This window comes from Phyllobates terribilis, unplaced genomic scaffold (assembly GCF_046119375.1).
Source record: "Phyllobates terribilis strain yellow unplaced genomic scaffold, ASM4611937v1 Scaffold_7__3_contigs__length_470593459, whole genome shotgun sequence".
Classification (NCBI taxonomy): Eukaryota; Metazoa; Chordata; class Amphibia; order Anura; family Dendrobatidae; genus Phyllobates; species Phyllobates terribilis.
Genome location: NW_027362767.1, coordinates 318,602,028 through 318,615,759, shown reverse-complemented (window position 1 = coordinate 318,615,759; position 13,732 = coordinate 318,602,028). Strand labels below are relative to the sequence as shown.

The window sequence follows — 13,732 nt, the reverse complement described above, 5'->3', positions numbered from 1 at the left end:
AAAGAGCACCCCCAAATACTTAAGCAAAAAAATACAAAAAGAAGTATCCCTAGGCAGAGTAGCGGGCCCTTTCCCAACACCACCATTCAGTAACCTAAGAGTTTCCCCTCTGGGAATAATCCCCAAAAAAGAGTCAGGCTCATTCCGGCTTATCCATCATTTATCTTACCCAACAGGAGAGTCTGTGAATGACGGTATTTCGTCTGAAGACGCCTCGGTCTCCTACGCGTCGTTCGACAGAGCAGTAATGTTAGTACGCAATGCGGGTCCAGGAGCGCTGCTCGCTAAATCCGACATAGAATCCGCCTTTTGCCTACTACCAGTACACCCAGATTGCTACCACCTGTTGGGATGCCAAGTGGACAATGAATACTTCTATGACACTTGCCTCCCAATGGGTTGTTCAATATCTTGCTATTACTTTGAACTATTCAGTTCTTTCCTAGAATGGGTGCTGAGGTACGAAACCGGCAATAGGTCCGTCACACATTACCTAGATGACTTCCTATTCGTCGGACCCAAAGATTCAAATCAGTGCCAATCATTACTCAAAGAATTCACAAACATCTCGCGACGGTTCGGAGTCCCATTATGCCAACAAAAACCATAGGCCCCACAACAAAGCTGTCGTTCTTAGGCATCGAAATCGACACCACGGCAAGGTTGTTCCGCCTCCCAACGGAAAAAATACAAAAAACATTACACCTGATCGAGGGATTTTGCGCAGTTCGAAAAGTAACACTACAGATGCAAGTGTTACTAGGGCTCCTCGTGTTTGCGAGCTGGGTGATGCCAGTCGGAAGGGTTTTTTCTCGTCGTTTATCCCTCGCAACAAAACGCGCTGTAGCGTCGGCATCCCAGCCTCCTGCTAGGCAGGGACGCCGTTCCCCTCACCTCTCCGCTCCGTGCCCGGCGTCTTCCTCCCGCTCCCGCGCCGTCCTAAAGAGTCCCCGGCCAATGACCGGAGGATCTCACCATATATAAGGCACCTCCTCCAAAATGGAGGTGCCCGAGCAATGTTGTTGCAAAGCCTATCAACTCTGCTTCAGCCCTCAGGTCCCGTTACCAGATACCTGCCAGTTATCTGCCAGATTCCTGCTTGATACCTGCCTGATACCTGTCTATCTGCTTGCATTCCTGCGGTCCGACAGTCTGCCTACCAGCACCTGCCAGTCTGTCTATGGATCAGTCAGCCTGCTCACCTGGGAGCGTCCACCTGCTACCTGCCTGCTAGCCTACCTGGAGGCTTAGCCGTCACTTGCTGTGACCACCTGCCTGTCCAGAGACTCTTGCCCGCTCACCTGGGATCGTCCACCTGCTACCTGCCTGCTAGCCTACCTGGAGGCTCTGCTGTCACTTGCTGTGACCACTTGCCTGTCCAGAGACTCTTGCCCGCTCACCAGGGAGCGCCCACCTGCTACCTGCCTGCTAGCCTACCTGGAGGCTCTGCCGTCACTTTCTGTGACCACTTGCCTGTCCAGAGACTCTTGCCCGCTCACCTGGGAGCGCTCACCTGTTACCTGCCTGCTAGCCTACCTGGAGGCTCTGCTGTCACTTGCCGTGACCACCCGCCTGTCAAGAGACTGTTCCGTCACTTGCCGTGTCCGTTCTGCCCTTCTACCCTGAGACTGTTCTTGTCACCTGCCGTGTCTACCTTCCCGCTTTCCCTGGGAGCCACCTGCCTCCTTACAAAGACTGCCCCTTTGTATAATTGCTCAGAGGTTCCACCTCCCAGACCCGTTACAGTTTGCTCGGGCCATGGAACCGGGTGGCACCCAAGCTCCCTCGCTCTCGGACCTATGTCATGAACTTTCCCGTCAGAGGTCCCAACAGGAGTCCATCCTGAGTCACCTGCGTAGTGTTAACTCCCGCCTGGACACATTGACTACCTCATCGGGAGCTGCCTCCACTCGCACACTTACTACTCCGGCACCGCCGCTGCCCATCAATACCATGGCATCTCTTCCCGGTCCCCGCCTCTCCGCCCCGCCTCGTTTTGGTGGAGATCCCAGCCAGGCACGGGGCTTCATTAACCAGTGCACTCTGCACTTCGAACTGTTGGCACACCAGTTTTCCACCGACCGATCCAAAGTAGCCTTCATCATGTCCCATCTCACGGGGGAGGCGCTGGCTTGGCTAAATCCTCTATGGGAGAGAGGAGACCCCCTGGTGTCCAATCTGCCAGCCTTTCTCACGGCTTTCCGGAAAGTCTTCGACGAACCAGAACAGAAGACCTCATCCGCCTCATCTCTGCTACGCCTCCGTCAAGGAAGCCTCACCGTGGGCCAATATGCCATACGGTTCCGTACCCTTGCTTCGGAGCTTGCCTGGGATAACGACGCCCTGGTGTCCGTCTTCTGGGAGCGTCTGTCCGGCCATATTAAAGATGAACTCGCCGGTCGGGACATTCCTACCACTCTCGACGACTTAATATCACTTGCCACCCGGATTGACATCCGGTTCCAGGAGCGCACCAAAGAGGTCACCCGTGAGAGGTGGTTTCCACGCCTTGCCCCTACCTTCCAGAAACCCGTCACTTCCTCCGTTACTCCCCAGGCGCACTCACCTGAGCCTATGCAGGTCGACCAGACCAAGATGGTCAAAACCCGTCAAGAATTACGCCGTGCTGAGGGGAGCTGCTTCTACTGTGGCAGTAAGGAGCACCGGATCCGTTCCTGCCCGGAGAGGTCGGGAAACGCCTGTGTCTAGGATCGCTCAGAGAGGTCGCCCTAGACAAAAGTAAACCCTCTCCATCTCTGATGTTGTCGGGCTCTATCATCTGCGGGGAGAACCGTTATTTTGAACTGGCTCAACTTGACTCTGGAGCTGCCGAAAATCTCATTTCTCAGTCCCTGGTAGAGAAATAAATTCCCACCAAACCTCTGGCTGTACCCTTATCTGTCGCCGCCGTGGATGGGGGTCTCTTACCACATCCCATCCAACTCATCACCGAATCCATAACTCTGCAGGTGGGAATGCTGCACTCTGAGAGCATCTTCTTCCATGTTCTGCCTGGACTCTCTCACGCCCTCTTACTAGGCCTACCTTGGCTCCAGAGACATGCACCCGTGCTTGATTGGCAGACCGGAGAAGTCCTTCGCTTTGTCAAAAAGAAGGACGGCTCACTCCGTCCCTGTATAGACTGTAGAGGACTTAACCAGATCACAGTGAAAAATAAATACCCCCTTCCGCTCATTCCTGAATTATTTGACCGTCTGAGGGGGGCTAGAATCTTCACCAAGCTGGACCTCCGTGGGGCGTATAACCTGGTCCGTATCCGTCAGGGGGATGAATGTAAGACGGCATTCAACACCCGGGACCGCCACTATGAATACCTTGTAATGCCCTTCGGTCTCTGTAACGCTCCCGCCGTCTTTCAAGAGTTGGTCAATGACATCTTCCGTGACCTTCTCTACTCCTGCGTGGTGGTGTACCTGGACGACATCTTGGTCTTCTCTCCGGATCTTCTCACTCACCGGAGGGACGTTCGTCAGGTCCTACTCAGGCTCAGGCAGAACCACCTCTACGCTAAATATGAGAAGTGCCTCTTTGAGCAGACCTCGCTTCCGTTTCTGGGCTACATAATCTCTCAGACCGGCCTACGAATGGATCCTGAGAAACTGTCTGCCAACCAGAAGTGGCCCCGACCAGAGGGGTTTAAGGCTATTCAGCGGCTCCTGGGCATCGCCAACTACTACCGCCTCTTCATTCCGCACTTTTCTTCCCGGACTGCCCCTATCTCTGCGCTCACCCGTAAGGGCGCTAATCCCAGAGAATGGCCGCCCGAAGCAGAGGAGGCCTTCCTTTCCTTAAAACAAGCTTTCTCCTCCGCCCCTGTGCTGCATCGTCCGGACGGTAACAAGCAATTCTTCCTAGAAGTTGACGCTTCCTCCTCCGGAGCCGGAGCGGTACTTACCCAAAAGTCGTCTTCTGGAAGAATGGTAACCTGTGGCTTCTTCTCCAAACTCTTCTCCTCTTCTGAGCGCAATTATTCTATAGGAGACCGAGAATTATTGGCAATTAAGCTGGCACTGGAGGAGTGGCGTTACCTGCTCGAGGGGGCTCTTCACCCGGTAATAATTTACATGGACCACAAGAACTTGGCTTACCTCCAGACCGCCCAGAGACTTAACCCGCGCCAAGCCCGGTGGTCCTTGTTCTTCGCCCGCTTTGATTTCATTCTTCATTTTCGCCCGGCTGACAAAACCATCAAAGCTGATGCCTTGTCCCGATACTTTTTGGTCTCTGATCTAGAGGAGGAGCCTAAGCACATCATCGATCCCGCCAGAGTAATGCAGGTGGCCCCCGTGAATCTAAATCGTCTTCCACCCGGTAAGACGTTCGTAACAGTACCTGATCGTGAGAGGGTCCTACACTGGGGACACTCGTCTAAGCTAGCTGGCCACGCTGGTCAGAAAAAGACCCTCCAGCTTATTACCCGGCATTACTGGTGGCCTACCCTGCACAAGGACGTAATAGATTTTGTTTCTGCCTGTGTGTCCTGCGCCCGCAACAAGGTTCCGAGACACCTGCCAGCCGGCCGCCTTCTTCCTCTTCCTGTACCTGCTGCCCCGTGGCAGCATATAGCTATGGACTTTATAACGGACCTCCCTGTCTCTGCCGGTTGTACGGTCATTTGGGTAGTCGCTGACCGCTTTTCCAAGATGGCTCACTTCATTCCCCTGCCGGGTCTCCCGTCTGCATCTGAGTTAGCTAAAGACTTTATCCATCATGTTTTCCGTCTTCATGGTCTTCCTCTCCACATTGTATCCGACCGAGGGGTTCAGTTCACCTCTCGCTTTTGGCGAGCCATGTGTAAATTGCTGGGGGTCACCTTGGACTTTTCTGCTTATCACCCACAGTCCAATGGCCAAGTAGAGCGGATCAACCAAATTTTAACCAGTTTCCTCCGGCACTTTGTTAATGCTCACCATTCCGACTGGGTGAATCTTTTACCGTGGGCCGAATTTTCCTACAATAATCACGAGAGCGAATCTTCCTCCAAATCCCCATTTTTTGTAGTCTTCGGTCAGCATCCTCGGATCCCGTTTCCCGTCTCCACCTCGGTGGACAATCCGGCTGCGGAAACTCTCGTTAGCGAATTTTCCTCCATTTGGGATATTACCCGATCCGCACTTCTTCGGTCATCCGAGTGGATGAAAAAACAGGCTGACAAAAGACGTCTGGATCCACCACAATTCCGTCCTGGAGATAAAGTCTGTCTCTCGTCCAAATATATCCGGCTCAAGATTCCTTCCTACAAGTTAGGGCCTCGGTTCATTCTCCCACTGGAAGTTATCAAACAAATCAACCCGGTGGCCTATAAATTGAAACTCCCGGCCAACTTGCGGATTCCTAACTCCTTCCATGTATCTCTACTAAAACCCGTGGTACTTAACTCTTTTTCCAAGTCTACAGGTACGCCTCCTGCTCCGGTGTCCGCTGAAAACGAGTTTGAGGTAGAGAACATTTTGGCCACCAAAAGGGTAAGAGGAAAGTCCTTTTTTCTAGTGGATTGGAAGGGGTTTGGTCCTGAGGAGAGAACATGGGAGCCCCGGGAGAACATCCATGCCCCTCTCATTCTTGATAAATTTCTCTCTGGCCTAAAAAAGGGGGGCCTAAAGGGGGGGGTACTGTAGCGTCGGCGTCCCTGCCTCCTGCAAGGCAGGGACGCCATTCCCCTCACCTCTCCGCTCCGTGCCCGGCATCTTCCTCCCGCTCTGCTGGCAGCGCGCACTGCTTCCCGGCCACTGTGCTTAGGGTGCGCGCGTGCTCCCCCTCTCTTAAAGGGGCCGCGCGCGCCGTCCTAAGGAGTCCCCGGCCAATGGCCGGAGGATCTCACCATATATAAGGCACCTCCTCCAAAATGGAGGTGCCCGAGCAATGTTGTTGCAAAGCCTATCAACTCTGCTTCAGCCCTCAGGTCCCGTTACCAGATACCTGCCTGTTACCTGCCAGATTCCTGCTTGATACCTGCCTGATACCTGTCTATCTGCTTGCATTCCTGCGTTCCGACAGTCTGCCTACCAGCACCTGCCAGTCTGTCTATGGATCAGTCTGCCCGCTCACCTGGGAGCGTCCACCTGCTACCTGCCTGCTAGCCAACCTGGAGGCTTAGCCGTCACTTGCTGTGACCACCTGCCTGTCCAGAGACTCTTGCCCGCTCACCTGGGAGTGTCCACCTGCTACCTGCCTGCTAGCCTACCTGGAGGCTTAGCCGTCACTTGCTGTGACCACCTGCCTGTCCAGAGACTCTTGCCCGCTCACCTGGGAGCACCCACCTGCTACCTGCCTGCTAGCCTACCTGGAGGCTCTGCCGTCACTTGCTGTGACCACTTGCCTGTCCAGAGACTCTTGCCCGCTCACCTGGGAGCACCCACCTGTTACCTGCCTGCTAGCCTACCTGGAGGCTATGCTGTCACTTGCCGTGACCACCCGCCTGTCAAGAGACTGTTCCGTCACTTGCCGTGTCTACCTTCCCGCTTTCCATGGGAGCCACCTGCCTCCTTACAAAGACTGCCCCTTTGTATAATCGCTCAGAGGTTCCACCTCCCAGACCCGTTACACGCGCATTAAAACCGAGTCATAGAATCAGAATCACCAGGCAGCTACGGGCGGACTTAGAGGTGTGGAAAACCTTCTTAGAATCATTCAACGGTCACACGTTATTTATGTCAGCTGAGCAGTCCAACATTGAATTAAGATTATTCACCGGGGTGGCAGAATCGGGCGGATATGCAGGGATACTAGATAACCAATGGTGCACAGGCTTATGGCCTTCGTATTGGTCAGAACAAGGGTTTACAAATAACCACACACTCCTGGAACTCTTCCCAATAGTGGTAGCAATAGAAATATGAGGCACGCACCTGGCGAACAAAAATATACGCTTCATAACAAAAAATACCAGCTTAGTGCACTGCATAAGCAAGATGGCATCATTGTCTTTCCCAGTGCTAAGCCTACTACGCCGGCTAGCATTCCTGTGCCTAAAACACAATATATGGGTCTGCGCGATCTACGATGCTGAGGGGTCTAACGCTGCTGCTAACGCTTTATCACAATTCAATTGGCAGGTTTTCAGAGAGCTCCTCCCCAACGCCCACCCGTCGGGCACCAGTTGCCCCCAATCCCTCTGGGATATAGTGGCGAACAGCTGATGCCATTAATCAGAGCGTCAGTCGCCCCGTCGACGTGGCAAGCATACGGTAAGGCATGGGAAGAGTGGATACGACTAGTAGCAGGCAGACGGGTTGACCAATGTGAACAAGCCAGATTACAAGTCACCATAGAATTTCTCCACCAGCTAAGGATGTGGGGCATATCAGGAGCGTCGGCGCAGCGGTGGCTGACCGGAGTGGCATTTCACTTCCAACTACTGAATTGGACAGATGTGACAAAGAGATTCATCATTAGACAAGCCTTAAAAGGGTGGAAAAGGGCTCAGTCAAGTTTGGAGTGTAGACGTCCCGTGTCACTAAAACTGCTGTCAGAAATCATATCCCTAACACCAGTAACATGCCACTCACAATTTGAAGCGACACTACTGTCTACTGCATTTGCGATCGCTTTCTTCTGGGCGCTACGCATAAGCGAATTAGTCCCTCAATCCAAAATCATCACCAATGGAGGCTTATTACACCAGGACGTAGTCATAGCCAATAATGCAATATGCCTACGCAAATCGATAATGGATCCAGCGGGCGGGGGCACTTGGGTGCTTTTACAACCCACTAACAGTACACTGTGTCCGGTAACAATAGTAAAAACATATACAGCCATCAGGCCACAAAGCAATTTCTTCCTATCACACATTGATGGAACGCCATTATCTAGATACCAGTTCCAATCTATATTTAATAAATGCCTAACATCAGAAGGGTACCACCCCAAAGATTACGGAACACACGCAGCCACGGAAGCAGCTAGAGCTGGACTGTCAGAAACGGAAGTGCAGAGGATAGGGAGATGGCGATCCGCGTGTTTTGCGAGATACATAAGACCGGACTTGTTATCCTAACGTGGTTTGTTTCTCTTACAGGTGACACAAAGCCAACAGTGTGGGTGATAGGCCACTCGTACATATATTGGACCGAAAAAAGGGCAAAAGTCCGACCAGGCGGGAGGAATATGGGGTTTCATAACACATATTTCAACTGGAGAGGTATTAGAGGCCTGCGATGGCCACAGGTACTAATGGAGGTAATCGAGATAGGGAGAGAAGCAACAGGTCCAGTCATATTAGTTATACAGGCCGGGGGAAACGACCTCGGTCATTACAAGAGCGCAGAATTATCAGCAATAATGAAGCTAGACACTGAGCGCTTCAGAGCATTTTTTAGAAAACTAACTATAGTATGGTCAGAGATTGTGCCGAGAGCGGTATGGCGAGGTGCACGAGACACCGCGGCCATCGAACGGACAAGGCGGCTAATAAATATTCTGATGGAAAAATTTGTAAAAGAAAAAGGTGGTGTAGTTATTAGACACCGTGAGCTGGAAGGAGATAAAGCAGGCCTCATACGGCCCGACGGTGTACACTTAACGGATATTGGACTGGACATATTCCTTTTAGGACTCCAGGACGGAGTGGAACAAGCGTTAATGATGATGGGTGGGGGTCGGAGTCCTGCATACGAGTAAGCAGGATCCTCCGTGGCCTGGAAATAGAAAGGACATGTTGGAGAGCTACACTTGTTGGCCAACTTGCCGGTGTGGAGACACAGGGCATACTGCAACAAGCTGAATTATTTTGGAAATAAAATGCCTTTCTAATGGAATGAGTATAAAGAGTTAATAAAGCTGTGACCGATCCTCACCCATCCAGTTGTAAAAGTTACATTATTGTATTGTCAAGGAAAGGGGGGCGGTAGGAGGGGGCTGAGCGTCGGGTTTGGTTGGGGGTCCTCACAGTCTGGTAGACTCCATATTAAATAAGGAAGGAGTCACTGACTGTGGTGGCCCATCCCCAGGCCGTGGCGATTGGTGATCCCCCTTCGCTGCCCTTTACTGACCAGTGATCCTGAAGTTCCCGGAAGGGTCCAATGAAGCAGAAGGGACGGCTGCCACAAGCCGTCCCATGGATACATAAACACCGGGACATCCCACCTTCTTTCCTTTCTTTGTTGGTCCCGGAGTCGAACGTCCCACCCACCCTCCCTGGTGTGAAGACTGCAAAAAGGACAATCATAGACTTTTAAGTCACAGCGGCCTGGAAATAGAAAGGACATGTTGGAGAGTTACACTTGTTGGTCAACTTGCCACTGTGGAGACACAGGGCATGCTGCAACAAGCTGAATTATTTTGGAAATAAAATGCCTTTCTAATGGAATGAGTATAAAGAGTTAATAAAGCTGTGACCGATTCTCACCCATCCAGTTGTAAGAGTTACATTATTGTATTGTCAAGGAAAGGTGGTTGGTAGGGGGGCTGAGCGTTGGGGTTTGGTTGGGGGTCCTCACAGTCATATTCTCTAGAACAAGGTCAAGAAAGGAAAAATTCTGCCGGGGTATGTAAACTTTTGAGCACAACGGTATATATTCTATCTATCTAGCTAGCTATCATTCATCTTTATATGTACATCTTTATACAAGATTTCTTTAATTTTTTTGGTAAATAGCTTAATTCACAACGCATCTTTACAGTATGTAAAAGATCATGTTAAAAACGTAGTGCATACGGATGGCATATGCCATGCATGTGAGGAAAAAATTGCATACTCAGATTGCACTCACATGGAACTTATAAACATCTGCTATAGGCTGCATTATACTTCATAGCTTGGTGTCACCTGCAAAAAATTAACCATCACTATTAATCCTATCTTCTATATCATTATTAGAAAAATTTCAATAATAGCAGGCTCAGCACTGAACCTAGAGGCACACCACTTACAACTGGAGACCATTCAGAATATCAGTCATTCACCCCAAGTGTCTGGATGTGGTCTTTGTGGCTGCTTTCGATCCAATTACAAACCTTACTTTCTAAGCCAATGGACCTTCATTTACTCATTAGGCATTTATGTGGGACGCTGTTAAATGCCTTTGAAAAATCCCAAAACACTCTGGATTGTTGTTCACGCTGGTCTTGATGAGGGCAGTGCTGTAGTCAGACGCTCCGGATTTATTAAGAGGCATTAGCCACTTCATGAATCAGGATTGTTGAACAAACGTTGTACAACTCTTCGTGCACCTTGTCGCAAATCCAGGTTTATTCCCTGCTGGAGTAAGATTTATGGCTTATCGTGCTCTGTTGCTCATCGTGAATTTGATGAGCGTCGGTCGTCACGCCCCAGCTCTGAGAAACGTCATGCATCGGGCCCTAAATCCACAGCTGTGCCTCTGTCCAGGCTTATACTATCCTATAGATTGTAAGCTTGCGAGGAGGACCCTTACTCCTCCTGTAACTGTTAAAATGTGTTACATTGGAATGTCTTTATTGTCTGTACATGTCCCTACTTAATTGTAAAGTGCTGCGGGATATGTTAGCACTGTATAAATACAAATTATTATTATCTTATTCATAAAAACAAATCGGTTTGGTTTGATAACTTCTGTCCTTAGTAAAAACCATTCTGGCTATTACTTTTTATAGTATTAGACTGCATTCCCACTATGTGTTTTTTAAGCGTTTCCACAGTTGCAATTTCGCTGCAGAAACGCTTAAAAAACGCTTGATAGAAAGTCTGCCATGTTCCCCAATGATAATCCGCATGTGCTGTGCACATGCTGCGGAAATTTCTGCTGCGTATTATCATTGCGGAAAAATACGCAGCACTACCATTAATTTTGTGGAATCGCGGCGTTTTAGTCGCCCATTGACTTGCATTGGACCGCATGACATCCGCATGACTACATCTGCACATGCGGATATTATGCGATTCAATGTGCGGAAGGTACCCGGGTCTGGAGAAGAGGAGACTCTCCTCCAGACCCAGGTACCATAGTACCTGTAGTTAAAAAATAATTAAATAAAAAAAAAAACTTATACACTCCGGCATGCCCCGGTCTCCTCTGAGCGGCACTGATGTCTCCTTGGCTTCCGGCGGTGGTCTGCAAGGACTTTCTGTGACGTAATTTAGTCATGTGCTGGCGTCAGCGGCCAGGTGATGGTCGCGTGACCATCACATGACTGAATGACGTCATGGAAGGTCCTTTTTAGAGCACCGGGAGCCGCCGAAGATACGGGTTGCATGGATTTATATAGTGTGACCAAGTTGTCAAGCACTTTCCAAGTGATGCTAAAATCGCTTGGAAAGCGCTTGACAACCCGCATGTGAAATCGCATGATCAAAATGCTTCACTTACGCTTCTACCTGGCAGAGAAAACGCATGTAAAATCCGCATGCATTTTTTCTGCCAGGGAGATGCAGAAACGCTCAGGAAAAATCCGCAGCATTTCTGCATCATGGGCACATGGCCTAATAGTCCTTTAGATCAACTGATTGGCAGCTTTCTGTGTACACCCATCAGTGGTGGGGGGGGCGGTTATACAGAGCTCATGGACATGGAAGACTACATGGCAACAGGTCTACTAGTCTCCTAGTGATAATCTTCTGCTGATAAAACTGTTGTTTTATAAAAACTACAGCAAGCAGCCCAGTAAGTGACACATCGCTGGAATCAGGTTCTCTGTCTCTACATCATGTTGCTCTCAGATTAGGGGGCAAAAACCTGGTGACAGATTCCCTTTATGAAATTGTTGATTTACATGAACGGCTATTATCCAAACAGCCACTATATAATATCCTGCTTCCAGACTAGCTGCACCTCCTCAACCAAAAATATCTGGGAGTGAAACTTGGGCTAATCTCCTGAAAATTCCTGAAGCCGCATTCTGAAAGGTGGTTTTCTGATTAGATGCCCCATTGTAGATTGCATTTATCTAACATATTAAAAATGCCAATTCCATTTGCATTTCAGAAATCATCCCAATGATTAAAAAGCCTCCTCCTTTGTGCCGCCCTGTGGTGTCTCCTGACCATGCACCTATGGAGTGCATTGTACTCATGAAACAGTGCTGGAATGAAGTGCCGGACAGACGTCCTACTTTCGATGAAATGTTTGATCAAGTGAGCAGTCTATTTCTTACTTAACATTCCTGCAGGTGATATACAGTACATTCAATAACTTGAGCCATAAGAAAAACATGTATATTTTTAATTTACAAGATCATTAAATATAATTTTTGCTTCATGTGATCATGTTAAATATTACATTTCTAATAGTAACTAACTGTATAATATAAGACATTGACTTAAAGAGGTCGGATCACTACAGTTTCACCCCTTAAATACCATGGTCAATATAAAGCCCCCTGTGTCACGCAATCAGTCCCCACATGTAGCGCTTTAGGATGCTGATGGTGTTGTCCTACAGACGGCCTTCTTCTTCTGTGTGCCATATTAGTGCTCCTATGAAAACTCCCCGACAGGGCAGGGCAAGTTGTATCTTTTATTGGCATTGTTTAATTTACACTATTATGTACTTTATTAAAAAAATATTTATTGATAATATTAATTCTTTGAGAATTTTTAGAGGTGAAAACTGTTTAAAACAGGAAAAAGCCAATTTTTGACTGCGCCAAATTCATGAATTGCGTGCGCCATTTTCATTGGAGGTTTGATCACAGGGTCAAAATCTAGGCTTTGGAACCCTGAGAACGGGGCTCTGCAGCCTTGCCCTGACTGGAGCAAAGGTGCACATCCTCGACCTGTGCTCTTATTCATTGCCTATAAGACAGAGCTCGGCTAATTCTGGCAGTCTCATAGACAATGAATGGAGAGGAGGTGCATAACCTCAACCTCTGCTCCATTTATTGTCTATAGGACAGTACCAGGCTATTTCCCTCAATCTCATAGACACTGAATGGAGCAGAGATTGAGCATGCACATACCTGTGCTTCATTCTTTTTTGGATTCAAGAGGATCGTCCTTGGGGTCCCAAAGATCTGGGGATTGCTGGGGAATAACCCTTTAACAATGTAGAGCCACTACTATATTACAAAAATGACTTTGAACATGGTGTCTTCTTCACACAACTGGAAGGAAGGCACAGATATGACTAAGGCTGTGTTCAGAAAACATTTGTTTTCATGTTTTTTTCTGGCTAAAAAGCAGACAAGTGCTAGTATGAATTTAACCTGCAGCAACTGTACAGTGAATGGACCTCTCCATCTTCCATATTGCATGTAAAATTAGAATACAGGTTTTTGGGTTTTGAGCCCATCGTCTATAATGCCCATCCACTTGACATTGTATGTAATACTCCTAGATAAAAATTGTAAATACATTGTTTCTTCCAAAAACATGTTAGAATAGACCAAGGGCACAGGTAAGGTTTTTTTTCCTATAATTATGTGATTCTGATAATGTGAAGGAATCGGTTTGTGAACTGTGAACTTTGTTATTTTTATCTCTTTAATGTGCAGTTTAAAAACATCAATAAAGGGAAGAAAACAAACATCATTGATTCCATGTTGCGCATGCTGGAACAATACTCCAGCAACCTTGAGGACTTAATACGGGAAAGGACTGAGGAACTAGAGATAGAAAAACAGAAAACAGAAAAGCTCTTAACACAAATGTTACCTCCGTAAGTATTTATACACGGCTTATCACTATGCAGACTTTCTGAATGGCTTTAGCACATGAAAGCTAATGTATACGTGCAGAAAACTGACATTAACTATAAATAACTTATTTTTATATTCCATTTTATTCTGTAGGTTC

General features: G+C 48.6%; 1 protein-coding gene across 1 annotated transcript in view; it reads left to right on the top strand.

Moving 5' to 3' along the window:
• Window positions 1-13,732, top strand: part of GUCY2F (guanylate cyclase 2F, retinal) — a 164,304-nt gene that overhangs the window by 85,001 nt on the left and 65,571 nt on the right. Inside the window, exons 11-12 of the mRNA XM_073637901.1 lie at window positions 11,925-12,073; window positions 13,432-13,595. Of these exons, the coding sequence (XP_073494002.1) occupies window positions 11,925-12,073; window positions 13,432-13,595 (313 nt within the window). The remainder of the gene's footprint in view (window positions 1-11,924; window positions 12,074-13,431; window positions 13,596-13,732) is intronic.